The sequence below is a fragment of the Mus musculus genome, chromosome Y (assembly GCF_000001635.26).
Source record: "Mus musculus strain C57BL/6J chromosome Y, GRCm38.p6 C57BL/6J".
In the NCBI taxonomy this organism is placed as follows: Eukaryota; Metazoa; Chordata; class Mammalia; order Rodentia; family Muridae; genus Mus; species Mus musculus.
The window spans coordinates 19,114,120-19,139,028 of NC_000087.7; the positions used below are offsets into that span (position 1 = coordinate 19,114,120).

Sequence of the window (24,909 nt, forward strand, 5' to 3'; positions counted from 1 at the left end):
TTTAAAACAAGTTGTGAGGGAGAGGGACATGATAAATGGGATACACAAAGGAAATGGTACGGGTAAGTGTATATATATATATGCATCACCATATTGAATATGTACACAGAACTCTCTGATAAAGGCAATTGATTAAAAATATACATGTTAAGTAAAAAAGAAATGATCTTTCATTGAGCTAAAATAATTATTTGATGTTTTGTTATTTTTAATTATTTAAATGATAATTTTTAATCAGGTAACTAAGTTCTTTTTTTTTTTTCCTTTTTATTTTTATTGTTTTTTTTCTTTTTTATTAACTAAGAAGACTACTGAGTTCTTATGAGAAAAATGGCTCTTAAGAAATTGAAGGTGATACCAAAGGAAGGTTACTTATTACTTTTGGACTTTGATGATGAGGACGATGACATAAAAGTTTCAGAGGAGGCTCTTTCGGAAGGTATAGCATTTCCAGTATTAATTGTGTCCTGCAGTTCATTAGACTTTACCTAGTCACCTGAAATGGAAGAAGTCTTTGTTAAGAGCTTACATATACTTCATTTCTAATTTTACCTATATCTCTCTATTCCTATATACAAGGTTTTGCAGCACATAAACCTACTCTTGGAACTATATCAGCATATGTTGAGAGAGAAGAACTTTCTTGATTTCACCTCAAGAAAAGACGTGAACATTGTTCGTATAATATGTTTGCCAAACATGAATTTATTTCATAAAACCTGCAAATAAATTATTTCCTTTCTTTTTCTATTATATATTTTCCTTATTTACATTTCAAATATTATCCCCGTTTCTAGTTTCCACTCCAAAAAATCTCCTGTCCTCTCCCCTCTCCCCCATCTCCCCAACACACCATCTACCAATTCCTAACCCAGGTATTTCCCCATACTGGGGCATAGGATCTTTACAGGAACAAGTGTCTCTCCTTCCATTGATGCCTGACTAGTCCATCCTCTGCTACATATGAAGGTGGAGTCATATGTCCCATTATTTGTTTTCATTGATTGGTGGTTTAATCCCATGGAATTGTGGGGTACTTGTTAGTTCATGTTGTTTTTTCTTCTAGGGGCCTGCAAACTCCTTAAGCTCCTTAGGTATTTTCTTCAGCTCCATAATTGGGGACCCTGTGCTAAGTCCAAAGGATGTCTGTGAACATCCACTTTTTTATTTGTCAGGCATTAGCAGATCGTCTCAGGAGACAACTATATCATTCTCCTGCACCCAAGCCCTTGTTGGCATCTTCAGTAGTGTCTGGATTTGGTGGTTGTATATGGGATGGATCCCCAAGTGAGGCAGTCTCTGTATTCTTTTATTCTCAGCTCCAATCTTTGTCTCTGTAACTCCCTCCATGATTATTTGGTTCCCCATTCTAAGAAGGAACGGCATATCCACACTTTGGTCTTCCTTCTTCAGTTTCATGGGTTTTCCACATTTTACCTTGGTTATTCTGAGCTTCAGGGATAATATCCACTCATCAATGTGTGAATATCATGTGTGTTTTTTGTGATTGGGTTAACTCTCTTAGGAAGATATCATCCAGATCCATCCATTTGTATAAAAATTTCATGAATTCATTGTTTTTAATAGCTGTGTAGTAATTCATTAAGTAAATGTACCATATTTTCTATATACATTCCTCTAAAGAGAGTCATCTGGGTTCATTTCAGCTTCTTGTTATTATACATAAGGCTGCTATGGACAAAGTGAAGCATGTTTCCTTATTACAAGTTTGAACTTCTGGGTATAACCTTATCAATTTTATGAGGTCCCATTTGTCCATTTTTAATCTTATAGCACAAGACATTGGTGGTATTTATTTTTCAAGAATATTCCCCCTTTGCCCATGTATTCCAGGCTATTCCCCACTTTCTCCTCTATAAGTTTCAGTGTCTCTGGTTTTATGTGCAGTCCCTTGATCGACTTAGACTTGAGCATTGCACAGGGGATGAGAATAGATCAATTTACATTCTACTACATGCTAACTGCCAATTGAACCAACACCATTTGTTGAAAATGCTGTCTCCTTTCCACTAGATGGTTTTAGCTCCTTTGTCAAAGATCAAGTGACTATAGGTTTATTTCTCTGACTTCAGTTCTATTTCATTTATCTACCTGTCTACCACTATACCTGTACCATGTAGTGTTTATCACAATTGCTTTGTAGTGCAGCTTGAGGTCAGGCATGGTGATTCCACAAGAGGTTCTTTTATTGTTGGGAATAGTTTTTCCTATACCAGGTTTTTTGTTGTTGTTGTTGTTGTTGTTGTTGGTTTGTTTGTTTGGTTTTTTTTTTGTTTGTTTGTTTTTATCAAATTCCAGGAGAATTTGTAAATTGCCCTTTCTAACTCAGTAAAGAATTGAGTTGGAATTTTGATGGGGATTGTATTGAATCTATAAACTACTTTTGGCAGAACGGCCATTTTTACTATATTAATCCTTCCAATCCATGAGCATGGGAGTTCATTCCATGTTCTGAGATCTTGTTTCATTTCTTTCTTCAGAGACATGAAGTTTTTATCATATATATCTTTCACTTTCTAAGTTAGAGTCACACCAAGCTATTTTATATTATTTGTGAGTATTGTGAAGGGTGATTTTTCCCTAATTTCTTTCTCATCCTCTTTTTCCTTTGAGTAGAGAAAGGCCACTGATATGTTTGAGTTAATTTTATATTCACCTACTGCACTGAAGTCATATATATGGTTACGATTTCTCTGGTACATTTTTGGGTCACTGATACATGCTATCATATATTCTGGAAATAGTGATATTTTGACTTCTTCCTTTCCAATTTGTATTCATTTGTTTTCCTTTTGTTGTCTAATTGCTCTGGTTAGGACTTCAACTACTATATTCAATAGGTATGAAGAAAGTGGGCAGCCTTGTCTAGTCCCTGATTTTAATGGGATTGTTTCATTTAGTTTAATGTTTCCTACTCGTTTGCTGTCTATTGTTTTTTTTTTTTATGTTTAGATATGGGCCTTGAATTCCTGACCTTTCCTGGACTTTTATTATGAATGGGTGTTGTGTTTTGTCAAATGTTTTCTCAGCATCTAATGAGGTGATCATGTTGTTTTCGTCTTTGAGTTTGTTTCTATAGTGGATTAAGTTGACAGATTTCCATATATTAAACCATCCCTGCATTACAGGGATGAAGCCTACTTGACCATGATGGATGATCGTTTTGATGTATTCTTTTATTTGGTTTGCAGTGATTTTATTGAGTATTTTTGCTTCGAAATTCATAAGGGAAAATGGTCTGAAGTTTCCTTTCTTCATTGAGTTTTTGTATGGTTTGAATATAATTGTAATCTGGCTTCATAGAACAAATTCAATAGTGTTCCTTCTCTTTTGATTTTGCATAATAGTTTGAAGAGTTTTGGTATTAGGTCTCCATGTGTAAGACCCCGAAGATGGACCTCCTCTCAAGTCCAGTAAAGTCCCGGGATGAGCTGGCCAGCACCCCAATGACTTGAGAGAAATCCACACCTGATGCAAACTGCAAGAGGATTTATTATCAGCTAGCTAAGGACAAACTCCTTCCACTGTGCAGGGCAGGGGCGTATGACTCTGAGATGTGACAGAAGAAGGTTTTTATTAGCTAGCTGAGGAATTGGGATGAGTTGGGAGGAGAGTTTGGAGGAGTTGGGAAGTGTTGGGGGGAGTGTTCTTCTCTGCCCGGATGTCCTTGGCAAAACTCCAATTTTCGAATCTCTAGCTGTAAGGCTCAGAAACCAAAAGGCTTTTTGGTGGCTGTAGATAACATAGAGTCTCTTTCTGGCTGTATTTTTATAAATCAGGGAAAACAATCTTGGAGAATATCCAGGTGCTTTACCTTCCAGGGAGAAACGCTCTAAGTTGTAGTCTCACATTTCCCACTCCTTCTAGTACATAGTTCTGATCTTATAAGTTAGAAAATTAAACCTCTGGCCCAGCTGCCAAACAAAGCCAACATGAGGACACAGCTTTAGGATATGTAAGATTGAGAACCTCAGAAGCCCATTGAATGAGACAAAAGAGCCTCTTGCCAGTGGGAGGAGGGAGGGAGGGAGGTTCCTGTGCAGTGCCCACTGTGTGTGAGCAGTGCCAGGCCAGTGGGCCATGGCAGGCTGGATGCCAAAACTGGGCACATGCTGGAGGTGTGGCAGCAGGGCTTGTGAGAATCATCAGGGAAAGTCCTTTTGATCTGAGTTCAAGTTTGCCAGAATGGTGGCACCAGACCAGGACAGGTACTCCTGTTTGAAATTTATGTGGCACCAAGATGGTTTCTGGTTCGTATGTTTTTTGTTTTTGTGTTTTTGCTTTAGTTTTTTATTGTGTTTCAACATTTCCAAGGCATCTTTTCTGACCAGTTGTAGGTCCTTCAAGTGAGCTAGTGGGAGTTCTGAAAAAGAAACATGAGGGTCAAACATTCCCCCTGCTTCTGTTAAAGGGGGGGTGGTTCCCAGTTGAGGAGTTCGAATGGTGTAAGTTTAAATTTCCCTGTGGTGTTCCATACTCAGAACAAGGTGAAGGGAAAAAGAGCTGCATAATCTTTTCTGCAGGTCTCTAAAACCAATTTAGTCAAGGTTTCTTTTAATGCTCTATTCATGTGTGTTTTTGAGCTTTACTAAAGTTTCTTTTATGAGTGTGGATGACATTGCATTTGGCGTATAAATGTTCAGAATTGGGAATTCATCTTGGCAAATTTTAACATTGATGAATATGAAGTGTCCCTCCTCTTTTTTTTTGATAACTTTGGGTTGAAAGTCGAATTTATTTGATATTAGAATGGCTACTCCAACTTGTTTCTTTGGAACATTTCCTTGGATAATTGTTTTCCAGCCTTTTACTCTAAGGTAATATCTGTATTTGTCCCTGAGATTTGTTTCTAGTATGCTTGGTCTTGCTTACACATCCTGTCCGTTATTCTATGTCTTTTTATTGGTGAATTGTGTCCGCTGATATTATGAGATATTAAGGAAAAGTAGTTGTTGCTTTCTGTTATTTTTGTTGTTAGAGTTGGAATGTGATTCATGTAGCTTTCTTCTTTTAGGTTTGCTTCAAGATCAATTTCTTGGTTTTTCTAGAGTGTAATTTCCCTCCTTATATTGGAGTTTTCCCATTATTACCCACTTGATGGGCTGGATTTGTTCGAGCATATTGTGTAGATATCGTTTTGTTTTCTCAATCTATTGTAAAATTTTTTGATGCGTCTAGTAGCCTTGTCTGGCATTTCTTTTCCCTTAGGGTCTGTATGACATCTGCCCTGGATATTATGGCTTTCATAATCTCTGGGGATAAGTTAGGTATAGTTTTGATAGAATTTCCTTTATAAGTCACTTGACCATTTTCCCTTAGTGCTTTTAATATTCTTCTTTTTCTTTTCTTTTTTTTTTATTATGCATTTGGAGTTTTGATTTCTATATGATGGAAGAAATTTCTCTTGTGGTCCAAACTATTTGGAGTTTTGTAGGCTACTTGTATATTCATAGGCAACTCTTTCTTTAGGTTAGGGAAGTTTTCTTCTATAATTTTGTTGAATATATTCACTGTCCCTAAATTTGAAAAACTTACTTGTCATTGATACCTATTATCCTTAAGTTTTGTCATCTCCTTGTGTCCTGGATTTTCTCGGTGTAAATATTTCCTTTCTAAAATCTCTTCCAAAAATTTACATGGAGAGTTTTTCCAGAGAAATTCAAATCGATAGTACTTTATTAACTATTACTTATATAGAATCCTTTCAAATGTTTTTGTTTTCTATTGTTAATACAGTAAAGAGCCCAGCGTTTGATAAAAATGAGAATATATCGCCTCAAGCAGAAGCAGATGAAGATATGGGGTAACATTTTCAATATTTTTTGCCAGCTCAATAGATTACTTCATAAGTAGTGTTTGTATTCCCTTCACTGGAGAAGTAGATTCAGGAAGATAGCAATACAAATCAGACACTGCTATATGTTGAGTTCAAGCCCAGCTTGAGGGCCTTCAGACCTTGTGATAACAAACACATAGCAACTAGTACAATATGACCACCTGCCTGAGATCTTCCAAGATATAACACAAAGAAAAGGAGAAAAATCATGAAAATAAGAAGGGGACCATCTGGCAAGAAGAAGGGTCTCAGCAAGAGTAGGTGACTAATGAATAAACTACTGTGGGTGTAAATGTATGAATTGGTAAAAGTAAAGGATACAAGATCACTTTGATACTCCACCATGTAATATATATATATATATATATATATATATATATATATTACATTTGTTCTTAACCAAACATTATATATTTATTATAAATAATTAAAAGAAAGTTCTTTTTAAAGTTTTGTGTGGGTAAGAAAAATGTCCTACAAGTCCACTATATTTCTTGCATTAATTTTTTATTTTCCTTTCTTCACAGAGATGAAGTAGACAGTATGTTGGATAAATCTGAAGGTATGTGTTTTTGGAGGTATTTGCCTGTTTTTTAAAGAGGTCAGAAGAGGGCATCAGATTTCTAGACTGTATAGCAAAAGGGGACAATTTTAGGGTTCACAGTAATTGTAGTTTCCTTTAAAACACATATGAGATAACTTCTCAGCAAACATTCAGAATGCAAGATTAGCTGAATGTAGCTCAGTGGTAAATCACCATTTAAAAGTGATGAGTTTCATCTTCAGTGGCAAAAATAAACAAACAAAAACAAACAAAGAAACAAAACAAAACAATAACAATAAAAACCCCAAACAAACCAACAAATGCACCAAATTAACAAAAATCCTACCAAACAAGCAAAACACAGTTATAAGTCTTGCAAATGAAATGTTAGGTTGTCCAGTTTGCCAAATTAACTGCAAATTGTAAAATGAGCAAGAAACCCAGTTTGCTCTTGTAAGGAAACAAGCAAAACCAGCAATAAGCATTTTAGGAGCCTAAACTTAGGCATGATTAGAGAAGAAAAAAAAATATACAGTGGCTACCACAAGAGAACAAACCTCTCAGAGGGGCTAGAGAGATGGCTGTTTTGGTAATGTGCTTTCCTTGAAAGTATATAAATTAAGGAGGGGGTCTTAAATCGGCTTTAAAAATGCAGGCTGCAACCCAGTGAAAAGTAGGTGGAGACAGCTTGCTGCTAGCCAGGCTAGTGGCATTGATGAGCTGCACAATCAGAGAGAACCTGTCTCAAGTTTTAAGTTTGGGCAGTCAGAGTGGTTCATGCCTTAATCCCAGCAGTTGGTAACCAGGGTGAGGTCCAGGACTACAACCCTGCCTTGAAAAAAAAAAAAAAAAAAAAGGAAGTTGGAATGTGATTGAGAATGAAGCAAATGTCTATTGGTCGCCTTCTTATGCATACTTATAATGAAATGTATATGCATCAGTTTTTTACAATACTCTTTATCTGATTTACACAATCCATTAAAATGATGGTTTTTGTCTTTTTGTTTTTTCTCTATGAGGAAATTGTCAATATTAAGAAAGTGTTATAATTTTGTAATCTCCACTGTATAGTACAAATAAACATCTTTCAAGAAAAATGATCAGCACACCTTAAAAGACACAAAGGACAGGGATGGAAAGATGGCTTAGAAATTAAGAGCACTTGTTGTTTTTGGACAGAACCTAGTTTTAGTTCCTAGGACCCACACAATGGCTCAAACCCATTTTTAATTCTATATCCATGGGTTTTGGAATTCTCTTCTAGTTTCTATGTGCACCACACATGCATGTTTATAAATACAAACATGCAAAAACAAATTACTTAAATAAATAAAACAATTGAAAATTACAAACAACAGCACCTTCATCTGAAACAAAGTAGGAGAGTCTTGTTTGGGGTCCGTTTTATTTTAGCTTTCAAGTTAGTATTGTAAACTTGGAAAATGGAAAGCCTCTGGGTAGTAGTGGCAGCTAAAATACTAACTCCTTTTTGCTCTTCAATGACAGACGACTGATTGAGCCTTTCTCACCCTTAGTACACATGTGCAAACACTGCCAATCAGCAAGGGCCTTGGCTGAGATTGTTTTCCGCTATCCAAACCCTGTTACCCAGTATGCTTTGTGGTAGTCATCAAGCCGAGTTCTTGTGGAAGCAAGGTTCTTGAGGAAGCATGGTAGGGAGAAGTCTCAGTAGAGGTAGTCAATTGTCTGTTGAAAGATGATTAATCCTGTTTGAGCTGGGGGCCTGTGTGGGGAAGAATGTGGAGGGGTGGAGGTGTTACTTTAGGAGTAAGGAGAGGAGGTAACCCTCACTGGACTCAGGAAGGTACTGCTTCCAGGCTCACAATCAACTTTTCCCACTTAGGTCTCTGCTGAGAAAAACAGAGAACTTCGCTAAGGGCAGGGGTTTGAACAGAATTATTTTCTAACAGAAAGCAGGAAGGCCAGGGAATTGGAGACCCTGGAAGTCTTCTTGGGGCTTGGGGAGGTGAGGAGTGAGTAAATTGGAAGTCAGTTAGTGGAGCCAACAGACTAAAACCTTCTTTTAGCTGCTGCTGCCTGCCAGGAATTCATTAAAAATGAACTGAAAACCAGTCTTCATTTACCTCTACCTGTTGTTAAAATGGCAGATTCCCGAAATTTCTATGTATAGGCTCCAATTGCCTCAAAATACAGAGGCTCCTCTCAGCCTCAGAAGTGCTGGGACTTCAGACATAATTCAGGCCAGGTTGTTGTTATTTATTTGTTGTTTTGTTTTAGGACAGTAAGCTCTAACTCTATATCTCAGGATTGTCTGAAACCTCACCTGCAGCTTTGACTGGCCTTGAAACTGAAGTCCCCAGCCTTACAAATGTACCTGGGCCTGAGGAAATATGTGTTCTTTATTTTTTATATTTAAAATTTGTTTGTTTGTTTGTTTGTTTTTTATTCCTTTTTTCTTTGTTGAAGATTGAAACCAGAGCTTCTTGCTGTAGCAGTAAAATATTTGTCCAGCCAGAAAAACTTTATATTTTAGATCTGCTTTAGATTTGTATTATGATGAAAAAAATTGAGGAGCTTGGTTATGATAAAAGCAACCATGATTTCATTTGGAGATTGAGATGCAAACTCATTTACTCTAATTTATCAAAACCCTAGCAACAATGGGACCAAAATTTAGATTATCCTGTGATTGCATATAAACCCACTTGAAGTCACAGTTAAAGCCATCATATTAGGTGTGTGTGTATGTGTGTGTGTGTGTGTGTGTGTGTGTGTGTGTGTGTGTGTGTGTTTATTTACATTTCAAATATTAGTCATTTCCTGGTTTCACCCCAGAAATTCCCTTTACCATTCCACCCTCCCTCTGCTTCTATGAGCATGTTCCCCCACCCACCAACACCCATGTCCCTGCTCTGGTATTTGCCTACACTGGGACACCAAACTTCACATGACCAAGGACCTCTCCTCTCACTGATGTTTGACAAGGACATCCTCTGCTATGTATTTACCTGGAGCCATGGGTCCCCCTCTTTGTTTGCTGGCTTAGTCCCTGAGTGCTCTGGGGTGGGGGGCGGTCTGCTTGGTTCATATTATTGTTCTTCCTGTAATGTTACAAACCCCTTCAGCTCCTTCAGTCCTTCCTCTAACTCCTCCACTGTGGACCCCATAATCAGTCTGATTGTTGGCTGTGAGCATGAGCCTCTGTTTTTGCCAACCTCTGGCAGAGCCCCTAAGGACACAGCCATATTAGGCTCCTTTCAGCAATCATTTGTTGGTATCCACAATAGTGACAGGGTCTGGTGTTTATATACGGGATGGATCCACAGGTGGGGCAGATTCTGAATGGTCGTTCCTTCAGTCTCTGCCCTGCACTTTGTCTCCATATTTCCTCCCAGTAGTATTTTGTTCCCCATTCTGAGAAGGACGGAAACATGCACACTTTTTTCTTCCTTCTTAAGGTTTATGTGGTCTGTGAATTACATTTTGGGTATTCTGAACTTTTAGGATAATATCCACTTATCAGTGAGTGCATACCATATTTTTTCCTTTGGGATTGTGTTACCTCATACAGGATGATATACTTTAGACCTATCCGTTTGCGTGTGAACTTCCTGAAGTCATTTTTTCTTTATGGTCACTATACATTTTTATCACTATTTCTCTATAATACAGCTTGAGGTCAGGGATGATTCCCCCTGAAGTTCTTTTATTGTTGTGAATGGTTTTACAATATCCTGGATTTTCGTTATTCCAAATGATTTTGCATATTGCTCTTTCTATCTTTATAAAAAATTAAGTTTGAATATTGATGGAGAGGGCATGGAATCAGAGCTTACTTTTGGCAAGATAGACATTTTTACTAAATTATTTGGGACACCAATCTATGGCCATGGGAGATCTTTCCATCTTCTGAGAATTTCAATTTCTTTCTTCAGAGACATGAAGTTCTTGTCCTACAGAACTTTGACTTGCTTTTTTTCGTGTCACACCAAGGTATGAGACTATTGTGAAGAGTGTTGCTTCCATAACTTTCTTTTCAGCCTGTTTATCCTTTGAGTAGAGGAAAGCTACTGATCTATTTGAGTTAATTGTATATCCAATCACTTTGCTAAAGTTGTTTCTCAGGCTTAAGGGTACTTTAGTGGATTTTTTGGGGGTCACTAAATATACTATCTTATTACCTATTAATAGTGATATTTTCATTTGTTCTTTTCCAATTTTTAAATTTTGACCTCTTTTTGTTGTCTATTTAATCTGGCTAGAACTTCTAGTACTATAGTGAATAGGTAGGGAGAGAGTGGGAAGCCTTGCCATATATTAGTGGGATTGCATCAAGTTTCTCTCCATTTATTTTGATGTTGGATCCTGGTTTGCTACTATGTTTAGTTATGGGCCTTGCTTTCTGAATGTATCCAAGACTTTCATCATGAAGGTGTGTTGATTTTTTTTAAATGATTCCTCAGTGTCTAATGAGATAATACTGTGTTTTTTTCCTTGAGATTCTTTACATATTGGATTACATTGATGGATTCCCATTATTGAACCATTCCTGTATCCCTGGGATGAAGCCGCTTGATCATGAAGGATGATCATTTTGATGTGTTCTTGGATTATGTTTAACAGGATGTTATTGAGTATTTTTGCATCAATATTTATAAGTTAAATTGGTCTGAAGTATCCTGTCTTCATTGGGATTTTGTATGGTTTGGGTATAAGAGTAAATGTGGCTTCATAGAACAAATTAAGTAGTGTTCATTTTCTTTTGTTTTTGCATAATAAATTGAAGATTGTTGGTATTGGTGTTTCATTGAAAGTCTGATAGAAATCTGTACTAAACCCATCAGAAACGGTGCTTTTTTTTTTTTTTTTTTTTTTTTTTTTTGGAGCGGGGAGCTCTTAATGACTGCTTCTATTTCTTTGGGGGTTATGGGAGAGTTTACAGGGTTTATCTCAACCTGATTGAAATTTAGTACCTGACATCTGTCTAGATAATTGTCCAATTCATCCAGATTTTCCACTTTTGCTAAGTTACAGGCTTGTATAGTAGGATCTGATGATTTTTTTGGATTTACTAAGTATCTGTTGTTATGTCTCCCTTTTCATTACTGGTTTTGTTAATGTTGATACTTTCCCTGTGCCCTGTAATTAGTCTGGCTAATGTTTTATCTATCTTGTTGACTTTCTCAAAGGTCCAGCTCCTAGTTTGTTTGATTTTATGTTATAGTTCCTTTGTTTCCACTTGTTTGATTTCAGCCCTGAGTGTGATTATTTCCTGCCTTCAACTCCTCTTGGGTGAATTTCCTTCCTGTTATTCAAGGGGTTTTAGGTGTTCTGTCAACCTACTACTGTATCTTCTCTCCAGTTTCTATTTAGAGGCATTCAGAGCTATGAGATTCCCTTTAACACTGCTTTAGTTGTGTTCCACAACTTTCAGTATGTAGTAACTTCATTTTTTTTTAAACTCTAAAAAGTCTTATATTTATTTTTTTTATTTCTTCCCTACCTGATTTATCACTGACTGGATTTTTGTTCACCTTCTACGTGTACATGGGTTTTCAATTATTTATATTATTATTTCAGATCAGCCTTAGTCCTTGGAGATTAGATAGGATGTATGAGATTATTTGGATATTTTTATATCTGTTGAGGCATGTTTTGTGACTGATTATATTGTTAATTTTGGAGAAGGCGTCATGAGGTGCTGAGCAGAATGGACAATTTTTGTTCTAGAATAAAATGTTCTATAGATATCAACTAATGTATTTGTTTCATAACTTCTGTTAGTTTAACTGTGTCTTTTTTTTTTAATTTTTCTTTCCAGGATCTTTCCATTGATGAGGGAGGGTTGTTGAAGTCTTCTGCTATTATTGTGTGTGGTGCAATGTGCATTTTGAGCTGTACTAAAGTTTCTTATATGAATATGGATGCCATTGCATTTGGACTATAAATGTTTAGAATTGAAAATTCATCTGGGTAAATTTTAACTTTGATGAATATGAAGTGTCACTCCTTGTCTTTTTTGATAACATTGGGTTGAAAGTCAAATTTATTTGATATTAGAATGGCTACTCCAAATTTGTTTCTTTGGAACATTTGCTTAGAAAATTGTTTTCCAGCCTTTTACTGTGAGGTAATGTCTGTCTTTGTTCCTGAGATTTGTTTCTGGTATGGTGGGTCTTGCTTACACATCCAGTCTGTTAGTCTATTTCTTTCTAATTGGTGAATAGAATATGGTGATATTAAGAGATACTAAGACAAAGTCTTTGTTTCTTCCTGTTATTTTTGTTGGAACTTTGTTCATGTAGCTATCTTCTTTTAGGTTTACTTCAAGATTAATATCTTGTTTTTGCTAGCATGTGATTTCCCTCCTTATATTGGAGTTTTCCCTTTATTATCCCTTGAAGGGTTTGATTTGTTCAAAGATATTGTGTAAATATTGTTTTTTCACGGAATACCTTGTTTTCTCAATCTATGGTAAAATAGTTTTGCTGCATATTATAGCTTTGGCTCTTATTTCTGCTCTCTTAGTGTCTGTATGATATCTACCTTGGATCTTATGGCTTTCATAGTCTCTGGGGAGAAGTTAGGTGTAATTCTGATAGGAATTCCTGTATATGTTACTTGACCATTTTACCTTACTGCTTTTAATATTCTTTCTTTGTTTTGTGCATTTGGTGCTTTGATTAATATATGATGGCAGGGATTTTTGTTTTTGTTGTTGTTTTTCTGGTCCAAACTATTTGGAGTTCTGCATGCTTCTTGTATGTTCATGGACATCTCTTTCATTAGGTTAGGAAAGGTTTCTTTTATAGTTTTGTTGAAGATATTCACTGACCCTATAATTTGGAAATCTTACTTCTCATCTATACCTGTTATCCTTATGTTTTTTCTTCTCCTTGTGTACTAGATTTCCTGGATGTACTTAATTTTACTTAGTTTTTAAAATCTGTTTCAAAAACTCAAAACGGGCAGTTTTTCCAAAGAAATTCAAATTGATAGTACTTTATTAACTATTACTAATATGGCATACTTTCAAATGTTTACATTTTCTATTGTCAATACAGTAAATAACCCAGCAATTGGTAAAGATGGATATATATCGCCTCAAGTAAAAGGAGATGAAGACATGGGGTAATATTTTCAATTCTTTTTCTTTTTTTCTTTTTTTTTTTTTTTGCCAGTTCAATAGAGTACTTCAAAAGTAGTGTTTGTGTTACCTTCACTGGAAAAGTAGATTCAGGAAGATCAGCATTTCAATGTCAGATCCTGCTATATGTTAAGTTCAAGCCCAGCTTGGGATCCTTTAGAATTTGTGATCACAAACACATAGAAACTCATACAATAGGACCACCTGCATGTGATCTTTGACACACTCAAAGAAAAGGAGAAACATCATAAAAATAAATAGGGGACTATCTGGGGAAAAAAAGGGTCTCGGCAAGTGTGGGAGAGTTATGAATAAACTCCTTGTGGGGTGTAAACGTATGAATTGTTAAAAGTAAATAATCCAAGTTCAAGTTGGTAGTCCATGACATATTTTATATGCATATGACATTTGTTCCAAACCAAACATTATATATTTATTATAAAAAATTAAAGAAGGTTCTGTGTAAAGTTTTGTGTGTGGTAAAAAAATGGCCTACCAGTCTACTATATTTCTTGCTTTAATTTTTTATTGTTCTGTCTTCACAGACATGAAGTAGGCAGTATGTTGGATAAATCTGGAGGTATGTGTTTTAAAAATATTTCCCTGTTTCTTGAAGAGGCCAAACGAGGGAAACAGATCTCTATAGAACCTATAGCATAGGGGGATAATTGTAGGCTTCACAGAAATTATAGTTTTCTTTAAAAAATACACACAGATAACTTCTCATCCAACATTCAAAACTAAAGATTAACTAAAGATGTAGCTCAGTGGTAAAGCACCATTAAAAGTTATAAATTTCATCTTCAGTGGTGAAAACAAAAACAAAAACAAAAACAAAAAACCAGCAAAAAAAAAAAACAAACCCAGCAAATTAACAAAAAAAAAATGCACTAAAGAAACAAAACACAGCAATAAGCCTAGTAAATGAAATGTCAGTTCGTCCAGTGTGCCAAATTAACTGCAAATTGTAAAGTGAGCAAGAAAACCAATTTCCTGTTGTAAGGAAACAAGCAAAACCACCACTAAGCATTTTAGGAGCCTAAACTTAGGCATGATTAGAGAAATAGAAAAAGAAACCAAACAAACAAAAAACAAACAAACAAAAAAAAAATTGCAGTGTCTATAGCAACAGAACAAACCTTGAAGAGAGGCTAGAGAGATGGCTGTTTTAGTAAAATGTTTTCCTTGAAAATAAAAGTGGGGGCCTAGAATCCACTTCTAAAATGCAGGCTGCCAACCAGTGCTGAGTAGGTGGAGACAGCTTGTTGGCTAGCCGAGGTAGTGGCATTGGTTAGCTGCATATTCAGAGAGAACCTATCTCAAGTTTTAAGTTGGGTCAGTCAGTGGTGGCACATGCCTTAATCCCAGACGTTGGGAGGCAGAGGCAGGGAGATTTTTGATTTTGACGCCACCCTGGTATACAGGGTGAGTACCAGGTTAACCAGAGCTATACAGATAAACCCTGACTTGAAAAAAAAAAGAGAAAATGAAAAAGAAATTTGGAATATAATTGAGAATAAAACAGATGTCTATATCTGGCCTCCTTATGCACCCATATACTGAAATGTATACACTCCATTTTTATCTTGAAACTTTTTATGATTTACACAATCCATTAAAATTATGTTTTTTTTTGTTGCTGTTTTGTTTGTTTGTTTGTTTGTTTTTCTGTTTCTGGAAATAGACAACATTAACAGAGTCATTTTTTATACTATCCATTATATAGTAAAATTAAACATCTATCGTTAGAAATGATCCAGCACACCTTAAAACACACACAGGATAGGAATGGAAAGATGGCTTAGAAATTAAGAACACTTGTTGCTTTTGTACAGAACCAAGGTTTAGTTCCTAGAACCCACATAATTCTCAAAATCATTTTTAATTTTAGATCCAGGGATTTTGGCATCCTATTCTAGTTTCTAGGGGAACTAGTCATACATGTTATATAAATACAAACATGCAAAAATACTTTAGTTTAAAAAAAAACAAAAAAAAAACAAAACAAAACAAAAAAACAAACAAAACAAAACAAAACAAAAAAACAATTTAGAGTTACACAGAACAGTCCCTTCATCTGAAACAAAGTAGGAGAGTCGTCTTTGGAGTTCATTTTATTTTAACTTTCAAGTTAGTATTGCAAACTTAGAAAATGGAAAGCCTCTGGGTAGTAGAGGAAGTTAAAATACTACCCGCTTTTTGAAGCTTTAATCACAGATGATTGAAAGAGCCTCTCTTACCCTTAGTACTCATGTGCAAACACAGCCAATCAGCAATGGGCTTGGCTGAGATTGTTTTCCCGCTGTTCAAACCCTGTTACCCAGTATGGTGGCTACAAAGAGTTCTTGAGGAAGCAAAATTCTTGAAGAATCATGGTAGGATGAAGTCTCAGTGGAGGTAGTCATTTGTCTGTTGGTTAATCCTGGTTCAGCTAGGGGTCTGGGTGGGGATGAAGGTGGAGTTTTGGAGGTGTTTCTTCAGGAGTAATGAGATTAGGTGACCCTCACTGGACTCAGGAAGTTGCTACTTCCAGGTTCACAATCGACCTTTCCCTCTTAGGACTCTGCTGAGAAAAACTGAGAACCTCACTGTAAGTGCAAGAGTTTGAACAGACTAGCTCCTAGCAGAAATCAGGAAGGCCAAGGAAATGGAGACCCTGAAAGTATTCTTTGGGCCTGGGGATGTGAGGTGTGAGTAAACTGGACTTCACTTAGTGGATGAAACAGACAAGAACCTCTTCTGTGCAACTGCTTCCCACCAGGAATTTATTAAAAAGAAACTGAAAACCAGTCTACATTTTAACGTGTTGTGAAAATGCCACATTGCCGAAATTTCTATATATAGGTTCCAAACTGCCTCAAATACTAGAGGCTTCTCTCTGCCTCAGAAGTGCTGGGAATTCAGACATAATTCAGACCAGGCTGTCTTTATTTATTTGTTGTTTTAGTTTAGGAAAGTAAGCTCTAGCTCTATATCTCAGGATTGTCTGAAACCTCAATTGCAGCCTGGACTGGCCTTGTACCTGAAGTCCTCAGCCTCAGAAATGAAATGGGGCCCGAGGAATCATGCCTTCTTTATTTTTTATATCTAAATTTTGGGGGTTTTTATTTTTCATTCCTGAAGATTGAAACCAGAGCTTCTTGCTGTAGCAGTAAAATATTTGTCCAGCCAGGAAGAATTTTATATTTAAGATTTGTCTTAGATTTGTATTGTGATGAAAAAGGTTGAGGAGCTTGGTTGTGATAAGAGCAACTATGATTTTATTTGGAGATTGAGATGCAGACACATTTACTCTAATTTATCAAAAAACTAGCAGGAATGGGAAAAATTTAGATCATCCTGTGATTAGATGTAAACCCACTTGAAGTCACAGTTAAAGCCATCAGAGTGTGTGTGTGTGTGTGTGTGTGTGTGTGTGTGTGTGTGTGTGTGTGTATTTATTTACATTTCAAATATCAGCCATTTCCTGGTTTAGTCCCAGGAAATCCCTATTCCATTTGACACTTGCTTTGTTTCTATGAGCCTGTTCCCTCACCCACATACTCCACCTCCCTACCCTGGCATTTGCCTACACTGGGGCATGGAGCTTTCACAGGACAAAGGACCTCTCCTCCCACTGATGTCTGACAATACCATCCTCTGCTCTATATGCAGCTAGAGTCATGGGTGCCCCTCTTTGTTTGGTGGCTTAGTCCCTGAGTGCTCTGGACTGTCTGCTCGGTTCATATTGTTGTTCTTCCTGTAAGGTTGCAAACCCCTTCAGCTTCTTCAGTTCTTCCTCTAACTGCTCCCCTGGGGACCCCATGATCAGTCTGATTGTTGTCTGTGAGCATCAGCCTCTGTTCTTGCCAAGCCCTGGCAGAGCCTCTCAGGAGACAGTCATATTAGGCTCCTATCAGCAAGCACTTGTTGGTATCCACAATAGTGACTGTGCCTGGTTTCTGTATATGGGATGGATCCAAAGGTTGGACAGAATCTGGATGGTCATTCCTTAAGTCTCTGCCCTGATCTCCACATTTCCTATCAGGAATATTATGTTCCCCATTCTAAGAAGGACTGAAACACCTACACTTTTGTCTTCCTTCTTCTTCAGCTTCATGTGGTCTGTGAATTACATTTTGGGTATTCTGAGCTTTTAGTATAATATCCACTTATCAGTGAGTGCATACCATGTTTTTTTTTCCTTTGAGATCACACAGGATGATATATTTTAGATCTCTCCATTTCATGAAGGCATTGTCTCTGTACCATTACCATACATTTTTTTAATCACTATTTCTGCATAATACAGCTTAAGGTCAGGGATGATTCCCCCTGAAGTTCTTTTATTGTTGAGAATAGTTTTGGGATCTTCTGGAGTTTTGATATTCCGAATGGTTTTGCATATTGCTCTTTCTGTCTCTACGAAGAATTGAGTTTAAATTTTGATGGAGAGTGCATGGAATCTGTAGATTGCTTTTGGGAAGACAGCCATTTTTACTAAATTAATCTATGACCATGGGAGACCTTTCCATCTTCTGAGATTTTTCAGTTTCTTTCTTCAGAGACTTGAAGTTCTTGTCATAGAAATCTTTCACCTGCTTGGTTTGAGTCACATCAAGGAACTATAATTTGTGACTTTTGAAAGGTGTTGTTTCCATAATTGCCTTTCAGCCTGTTTATCTTTTGAGTAGAAGAAAGGTACTGTTTTGTTTGAGTTAATTGTATATCTATCCACTTTGCTGAAGTTGTTTTTCAGGTTTATGGGTTCTCTGATGGAATTTTTGTGGTCATTTAAGTATACTATTTTATTATCTGCTAATAGTGATATTTTGATTTATTCCTTTCCAATTTTTATTCCTTTGACCAATTTTTGTTTTCTAGTTGCTCTGTCTAGAACTTGTAGTACTATAGTGAATTGGTAGGGAAAGAGTAAGAAGCCTTGTCTAGTCCTGTCTTGTCTTATTTTAGTGGGATTGCATCAAGTTTCTCTCCATTTAATTTGATGTTGGCTTCTGGTTTGCTTCTATATTTAGGTATGTGCTTAAAATTCTTAATCTATCCAAGACTATTATCATGAAGGTTTGTTGATTTTTTTTTCAAATAATTTCTCTTCATCTAATGAGAACTGTGTGTGAATTTGCTTCAATATATGTGTGCGTGTTTGTATGTGTGTGTCTGTGTGTGTGTGACAGATACATATATATGTATCTGATGAATCCGATTGTTTCATAACTTCTCATTAGTTTCACAGTGTCTCTTTTTCATTTCTTTTTTCCAGGACCTCTCCATTGCTCAGAGTGGGGTGTTGAAGTTTCTCACTATTATTATATGGGGTACAATATGTACTTTGAGTTCTAGTAAAATTTCTTTATGAATTTGGTTGCCCTTGTATTTGGAGCATAGATATTCCGAATTGTGAGTTCATCTTTGATGAATTATCCTTTGATAAGCATGAAGTAACATTACTTACCTTAAAAAACAAAAAAAAAGTACTTTGTGAACCTCCTCTTTTCACAGTAGGCCCTCTTGACTACTGAGGCGTTTTTGTAACAGCTTTGAAGGAATTTTAAAAGGAAAAAAAATAGATGTAAACAATTTCACAGTTCCATGTACTCATAGCTAAGTGATATGTATACAAAATTCTATACATGAAACATATTTTCATTGATCCAGTGCTAAATTTATATTAAGTCAGTTTCTTTTCTAGGAGTCTTCTGTGCTTCCTTCTTTATATGGCACAATGCAAAACTGAATTCTTTAATGTAACCCTTATAACTTATTTTTAAATTTTAAGTTATGGTTATTGTTTTTTTTTTCTTTCACGTGTGTATGTGCACAACTAGTGTGTCTTGTACCTGAGGAAGCCAGATGAAGGCATTGAATCCCCTGAAACTGAAGTTATAGGTAGTGAGCCACCTTGTGGGTTTTGGTACTCCAATCTCAGAAATCTGGAAGGGAACCAGTGCTCTTAACTGCTGAATCATCTCTCCAATCCCTTCATTGTTTTTTTTTTCTTTTTATGAAATGAATTATCTAACTGTAAGTGGAAGACAACTTACTAAACAATGAGAGAATGATACTCAGATTCTAAAGTATCTGTTTTAAATTATATGTAACTGAATGCTAAGTGAGCTTTCTCAGAAGACAGTAACTTGTCTTTGAGATATGGTGTCATTATGTAGTTCAGGCTGGCCTGCATTTTCCTATTTAACCTATGCAGTCTTTACACTGGAAATCTCCTGCTTAAGCTTCCAATACTAGGATCATACACAAAAAAACATCTTACATGGCTTACTAAACAATGCTCCTAATACCTATTTTTGGACTTATTTATGTGTATTAGTGTTTTGCTTACAGTTATATATGTGCACCACAGGTGTACCTGTTGTTCAGATATCAGTAGATTATTTCAGATACCTGGAACTGGAGTCAGATAGTTGTGAGCCACCATATGAGTGCTAGACACCAAACCTATGTCCTTTGCAAAGAACAGGAAGTACTCTTAACTGCTGAGCCATATCTCTACCCCCATGAAACAATATTATATTTTTAAAAAATAATATTTTGCTTCTTTCAAGTTACCCATTTTACCAAATTATTTTTTTTCAACTGAAGGATTTGCTCTATTTAGAGGAGGCAGAATAATCATTTAATAATCTGATTTTGTCTAGTACTATGTATGGTGAGAATATTAAACATGTACACCGAAATATAGCTTCATCCTAGTTACTGAAAGCTAACTGTGCATGCTAGAAAGGTACTAAACATTTTCTGAAGCATTACAATTTTCATGAACTGCAGCAGTTACTGATCAAAAGTTCCTACCATAATTTTCTTCAATTGTTTTTTTAAAGGATATGTTCTGAAATATAATTACCAATTCACTTTAGAAATAATTTTATTTTGATTAAAAAAAAAACTTGGAGATCATTGTTTTAAACATAGATTTTAACATTTTTATCTATTTTTATTTATATAGGTATTTTGCCTATAAGTATGTCTGTGAGTCATATACATATGTACCTGGTGCATGCAGAATTTAGAACAGGGCATCACATCCCCTGGAACTGGAGTTGGAGATATTTGTGCACATTATGTAGGTGCTAGGAATCAAACGCAGGTTTGATTCTGACAGGGTCTCATTTGTAGCTCTGACTGTCCTGGAACTCAGTATGTTGACCAGGTTAACCTGGAACACAGAAATATCTCTCTGCCTTTTCCTCCAGAATACTAGGATTAACATGGGAACCAATATGCCCGGCTGCCGTCTTATTTTAATTGAATATTTTAAACAATGGGTCTAACAGTTCCACAGTCAAGTTTGTTCTTTCAGTTGCATCATCTTTTTTTAGATTTGGAAAAGAATTAGCCTTTATTAAAAGTGTTTCCCTATGAAGAATTAAGTATACTTTTGATCCTTTGTTTTGTGCATTTGTTCTTTTGAAAACTGTTCTTGAAGCTCAAAATTATTTTCCTTACAGAAATTAAAATTCAGATAAGATTAGATATTTCTTATCCAAAATACATGGACTGTTTTTTTTCTATGTTGTGGAACATTTCTGTAGACTTTACAGGTTGAACATCCTTCATCTGAACATACCAAACCCTAAGTATTCTAAAGTATGAAGCATGTTTGTGATATCTATCATTTAATTTTAAGTTTCCATAGCATTATTGAATGAAATTTATCTATATCTATTTTTACTTGAATACATGGAATTATCTATTTTTTTCTTCAAAATGACCCTTTATTTTTAATATAGATGACATTTATAAGACGCTTCACATAAAGAGAAAATGGATGGAAACTTATGTCAAAGAATCTTTCAAAGGCAGCAACCAGAAATTAGAAAGATTTTGCAAAACGAACGAACGAGAGAGGTAGAGTTGTTATATTTGTAGGGTCAAATGTGTATCATTTGAAAAATTATATGTGGCTGAAGTTTAAAAAAAATTATATCATGTCTGATTCTTTAGTAAAAATGTTTGGCTTTGATTTTGTCTAAACAGTTAACCCTATAACATCATGCCTTCAAGCAAACTAAATCTAATTCATAGAAATCTATGAAAATTTTATTTTCTGCTTTAAGTCAATGTTAATGAGATTTAAATTTTAATTTACATTCATTGTGGAAATACAGAAGTCTTGCACATAGTCTTAGGAATGTAATTTATGGATTATTATGTTTAACAATATTCAAAAGGAACAACTACAATTACATATGCAGACAATTTGTATATTTTAGTTGACATGTTTTGCACTGTCTTTACTAAGGCAATGTATGAAAAATAAATTAGAACTTATATTTGGTAGAAAATAATGAAAAAAAAAACCACACTGAAATATAATTAAATTTTGTACATGTATATATATGTGTGTGTGTATGTGTGTGTGTGTGTGTGTGTGTGTGTGTGTTACGTGTGTGTTGTGTGTGTTTATATTTCTTTAATTTTGAAAAGCTAAAACGTAAATGAAAACCTCTCTGATAATATGTTAGGGGAAAAATCTATAATGATTTCCCATTAGATATTTTATACTGCTATTTTTCTTTTTATAGTATGAAATGTTCAATTGAATTTGTTTTGAGTGTTCTTTTTCATATTGGTATGAAATGTGCCTGCTTTTGTTACTGTGCTTTACAGGAAGAACATCAACAACAAATTTTGTGAGCAGTATATAACTACATTTCAGAAGTCTGATATGGATGTACAGAAATTCAATGAAGAAAAAGAAAAATCAGTGGTTGGTACCATAAAAAAACTTAATATTTAACCTAGTATTACTAAGTAGGAATGGAACAACTAGCCTTGAGTTCAGCATATGAAACTAAATTAAGTTCCATTATCTATCTATCCTTGCTTCTGTTCTAGTCTTACTGAGATATAAACTATTGATTGCATACTCTATCAATGAAAACGACTAGGCATTTTATGGTATACCAGATCATAAATTTTCAAGAGGCAGACATTTGCAGAAAGATCAAGAGATGATTACCAGTGACTACAAAAAAAAAAAAAACAAACAAACAAAAAAAAAACACAATATATCAGAGTTGAAAGAAGAGAGAAAGCTTATTTATTGGTTTCACCTGGACTCTGTTGTTTATATTAAAAAACCAACTCAATTTGGTAAATCAGTTCTTACAGTCCTAAATTTAGTAAAGATTTAGTAACAACAGAGGATGGAAACAAACATTCTCAACAGCCCTGGAAGAATTTTCCTGTGGAAGAATATCAGCAAACAATTTTAGATCACATCTCCATTACTCTACCAATCACTGTAGTCATCACCTGGTTTCCAAGTAAGATCTGAGACAACGATAATCATATTAACTATTTTATTTTATTTACTGGTTAATAGTTTGGAAAGTATTCAATTTGAAAGGAACAGCAAATTCATTCTTGCCTCAGAAGGCATTGAGGAACCTGCCATTATGAGTCAGTTCTGGAAAGAGATAGGAACTAAAGATAAATAATAAATACTCCAATTGAAGACAGTTTTTAAACCTTGGACTCTGGATGACATTTCAAGGGAAAGTGATCATCCCTGTAAATAAGGAGTCTAAAGACAGAACAGCAGGGTACTTCAAGATTTGTAATTCTGCATATGGCAGCTGGTGAGAGGGAGCCAGTAAAGGAAGAGAACCACTGGTAGAAAGAAAACTACCATGAGTGAAGGAAAGTTTTAAAGAAGAAAAGATCCCTAAATGTGTCATATGCTGCATGTGGGCCCAATAAGATTGATTTACAGGGCTGGAAGATGGTTTAATTGGTAATCTTTCTCCCGTGTAGGCATGGAGACCCCAGCTTATATTCCCTGCATTGGGATGAATGCCCACACCACCACCACCAACAACAAAATAAACAACAACAAACTAGCAAAACTAAAAACAAACCACCACCACCACAACAAAAAAAAGTTGGTGTGGTTGTGAGCATTTTAAAACAACCAATCTCAGATTTAGTTCAGAGAAAAGAAGATCTCCAGATCTTTGTAGCCACCAGGTGTAGCATAAATGATGAGCTCTAGGTTTAGTGAGATTCTGTCTCTGAAACAGTACTGTGAAATCAAAGATGACACCCAATATTAACCCTTTGTCTCCAAATGAATGCAGGTGCACTTTTTTTAAAGATAAGCATTGCAAATTAGAGGTAATTTTACTTAATTATGATGATTTGAGTGCAAATGTGAGGTAAAAAATTGATCACAGTGAATAAAGGGCAAAACAGGATTGTAGTAGCCCAAGGTGAAAAGGTGTAAAGGGCTTGTCTTAATTTTTTTTTAAATGCAAATTATCATGGTTGTGTGCAACCCTAGAGAATACAATGAGAACTTTATGTTACTACTTCTATATGTTGCTTGAGATTGGAACCTAGAGAAAACCAATCTAAGCTTCCAAGACTAGGATTTTACCGAGTTCATGTATACATGGTGCATGCCTATAAACATAAGAACTTGGGAGGCTAAGGCCAGTATGTGCATTATGAAAAACTCTTTCACATTAAAAAAAATTCCTACCCCACAATTGGTAGCATAATTTTATTTCATGTTATTGTAAAAATATACATATATTTAGTCAAAATAGTTGTTAAAATTTTAAATCAGTTGGAAAACTATTCCTTTTAACTTTCATATAGAATTATTTTTGCTCACATAAATGTTTTAGTATTAGATATACATTTAGTGTTTTATTGTTAGACTACCATGCATGTTGCATGGCAGTAACAACAAAAATAAACAGAATTGTTATAGTAATGTTTTCCTTTTACATTTGTAGAATAGTTGTCAAAAAGAACAACAAGCATTGAAACTGTCCAAATGTAGTCAGAACCAGACCCTGGAAGCAGGTAAAGAAATGCATGAGAAGTCGATGGAGGTATGTTGCACATGGTCCATAAAATGACCTTAGGAATCTAAATATGTTTTAATAATCATAAAGTTTTAACTACTTATTATTTTGAATTATTTCTGACTGAAATGACTGCTATTATCCATAAAATCCTAATGGCTTTGTATGAATTATTAAAGATATGAAATGATAAAATGGGAATTTGACCTCAGATGTACCTCATACTTTAATAACACTATAATTATCCTGCTTTATTAAACATAATCCTAACACTAACCCTAATCCTAATCCTGACCTTAACCTTTACCCTATACATCATCTGCACAGAATCTTTCATATTTGTATCCTTGGGAATTTATTTAATAAGAGGTACTTTTCTGTTTTAGGTTTTGATGAACTTGGGGACCAAGAACTAAGATATGCTTTTTGGTGTAGATGGTGAACTGAGAAAAAAAAATGTCTATTTTTAAAAGAGCCATCATGGAGAATAATCTGAAGTACTCTTCTACTTTCCCATCTTCAGAAAAATGAAGCATGAAAAATTTTC

At 35.3% G+C, this 24,909-nt stretch overlaps 1 protein-coding gene across 1 annotated transcript; it reads left to right on the forward strand.

Moving 5' to 3' along the window:
- Window positions 1–330: 330 nt before the first annotated feature.
- Gm35134 (predicted gene, 35134) lies at window positions 331–24,778 on the forward strand. Its single transcript, XM_011251052.1, has 7 exons — window positions 331–439; window positions 5,758–5,824; window positions 6,385–6,419; window positions 21,276–21,393; window positions 22,156–22,246; window positions 24,291–24,389; window positions 24,749–24,778. Exons 1-7 carry the CDS (start codon window positions 331–333, stop codon window positions 24,776–24,778), a joined length of 549 nt encoding a protein of 182 aa, XP_011249354.1.
- Window positions 24,779–24,909: the final 131 nt, after the last annotated feature.

Excerpts from the sequence above, each read along its gene's own strand:
- Gm35134 (XM_011251052.1), top strand. The coding sequence starts at position 331 with ATGGCTCTTAAGAAATTGAAGGTGATACCAAAGGAAGGTTACTTATTA. Across the intron at positions 5,825-6,384 it reads GAAGCAGATGAAGATATGGG|AGATGAAGTAGACAGTATGT; the intron begins GTAACATTTTCA and ends CTTTCTTCACAG. Across the intron at positions 6,420-21,275 it reads TATGTTGGATAAATCTGAAG|ATGACATTTATAAGACGCTT; the intron begins GTATGTGTTTTT and ends TTTTTAATATAG.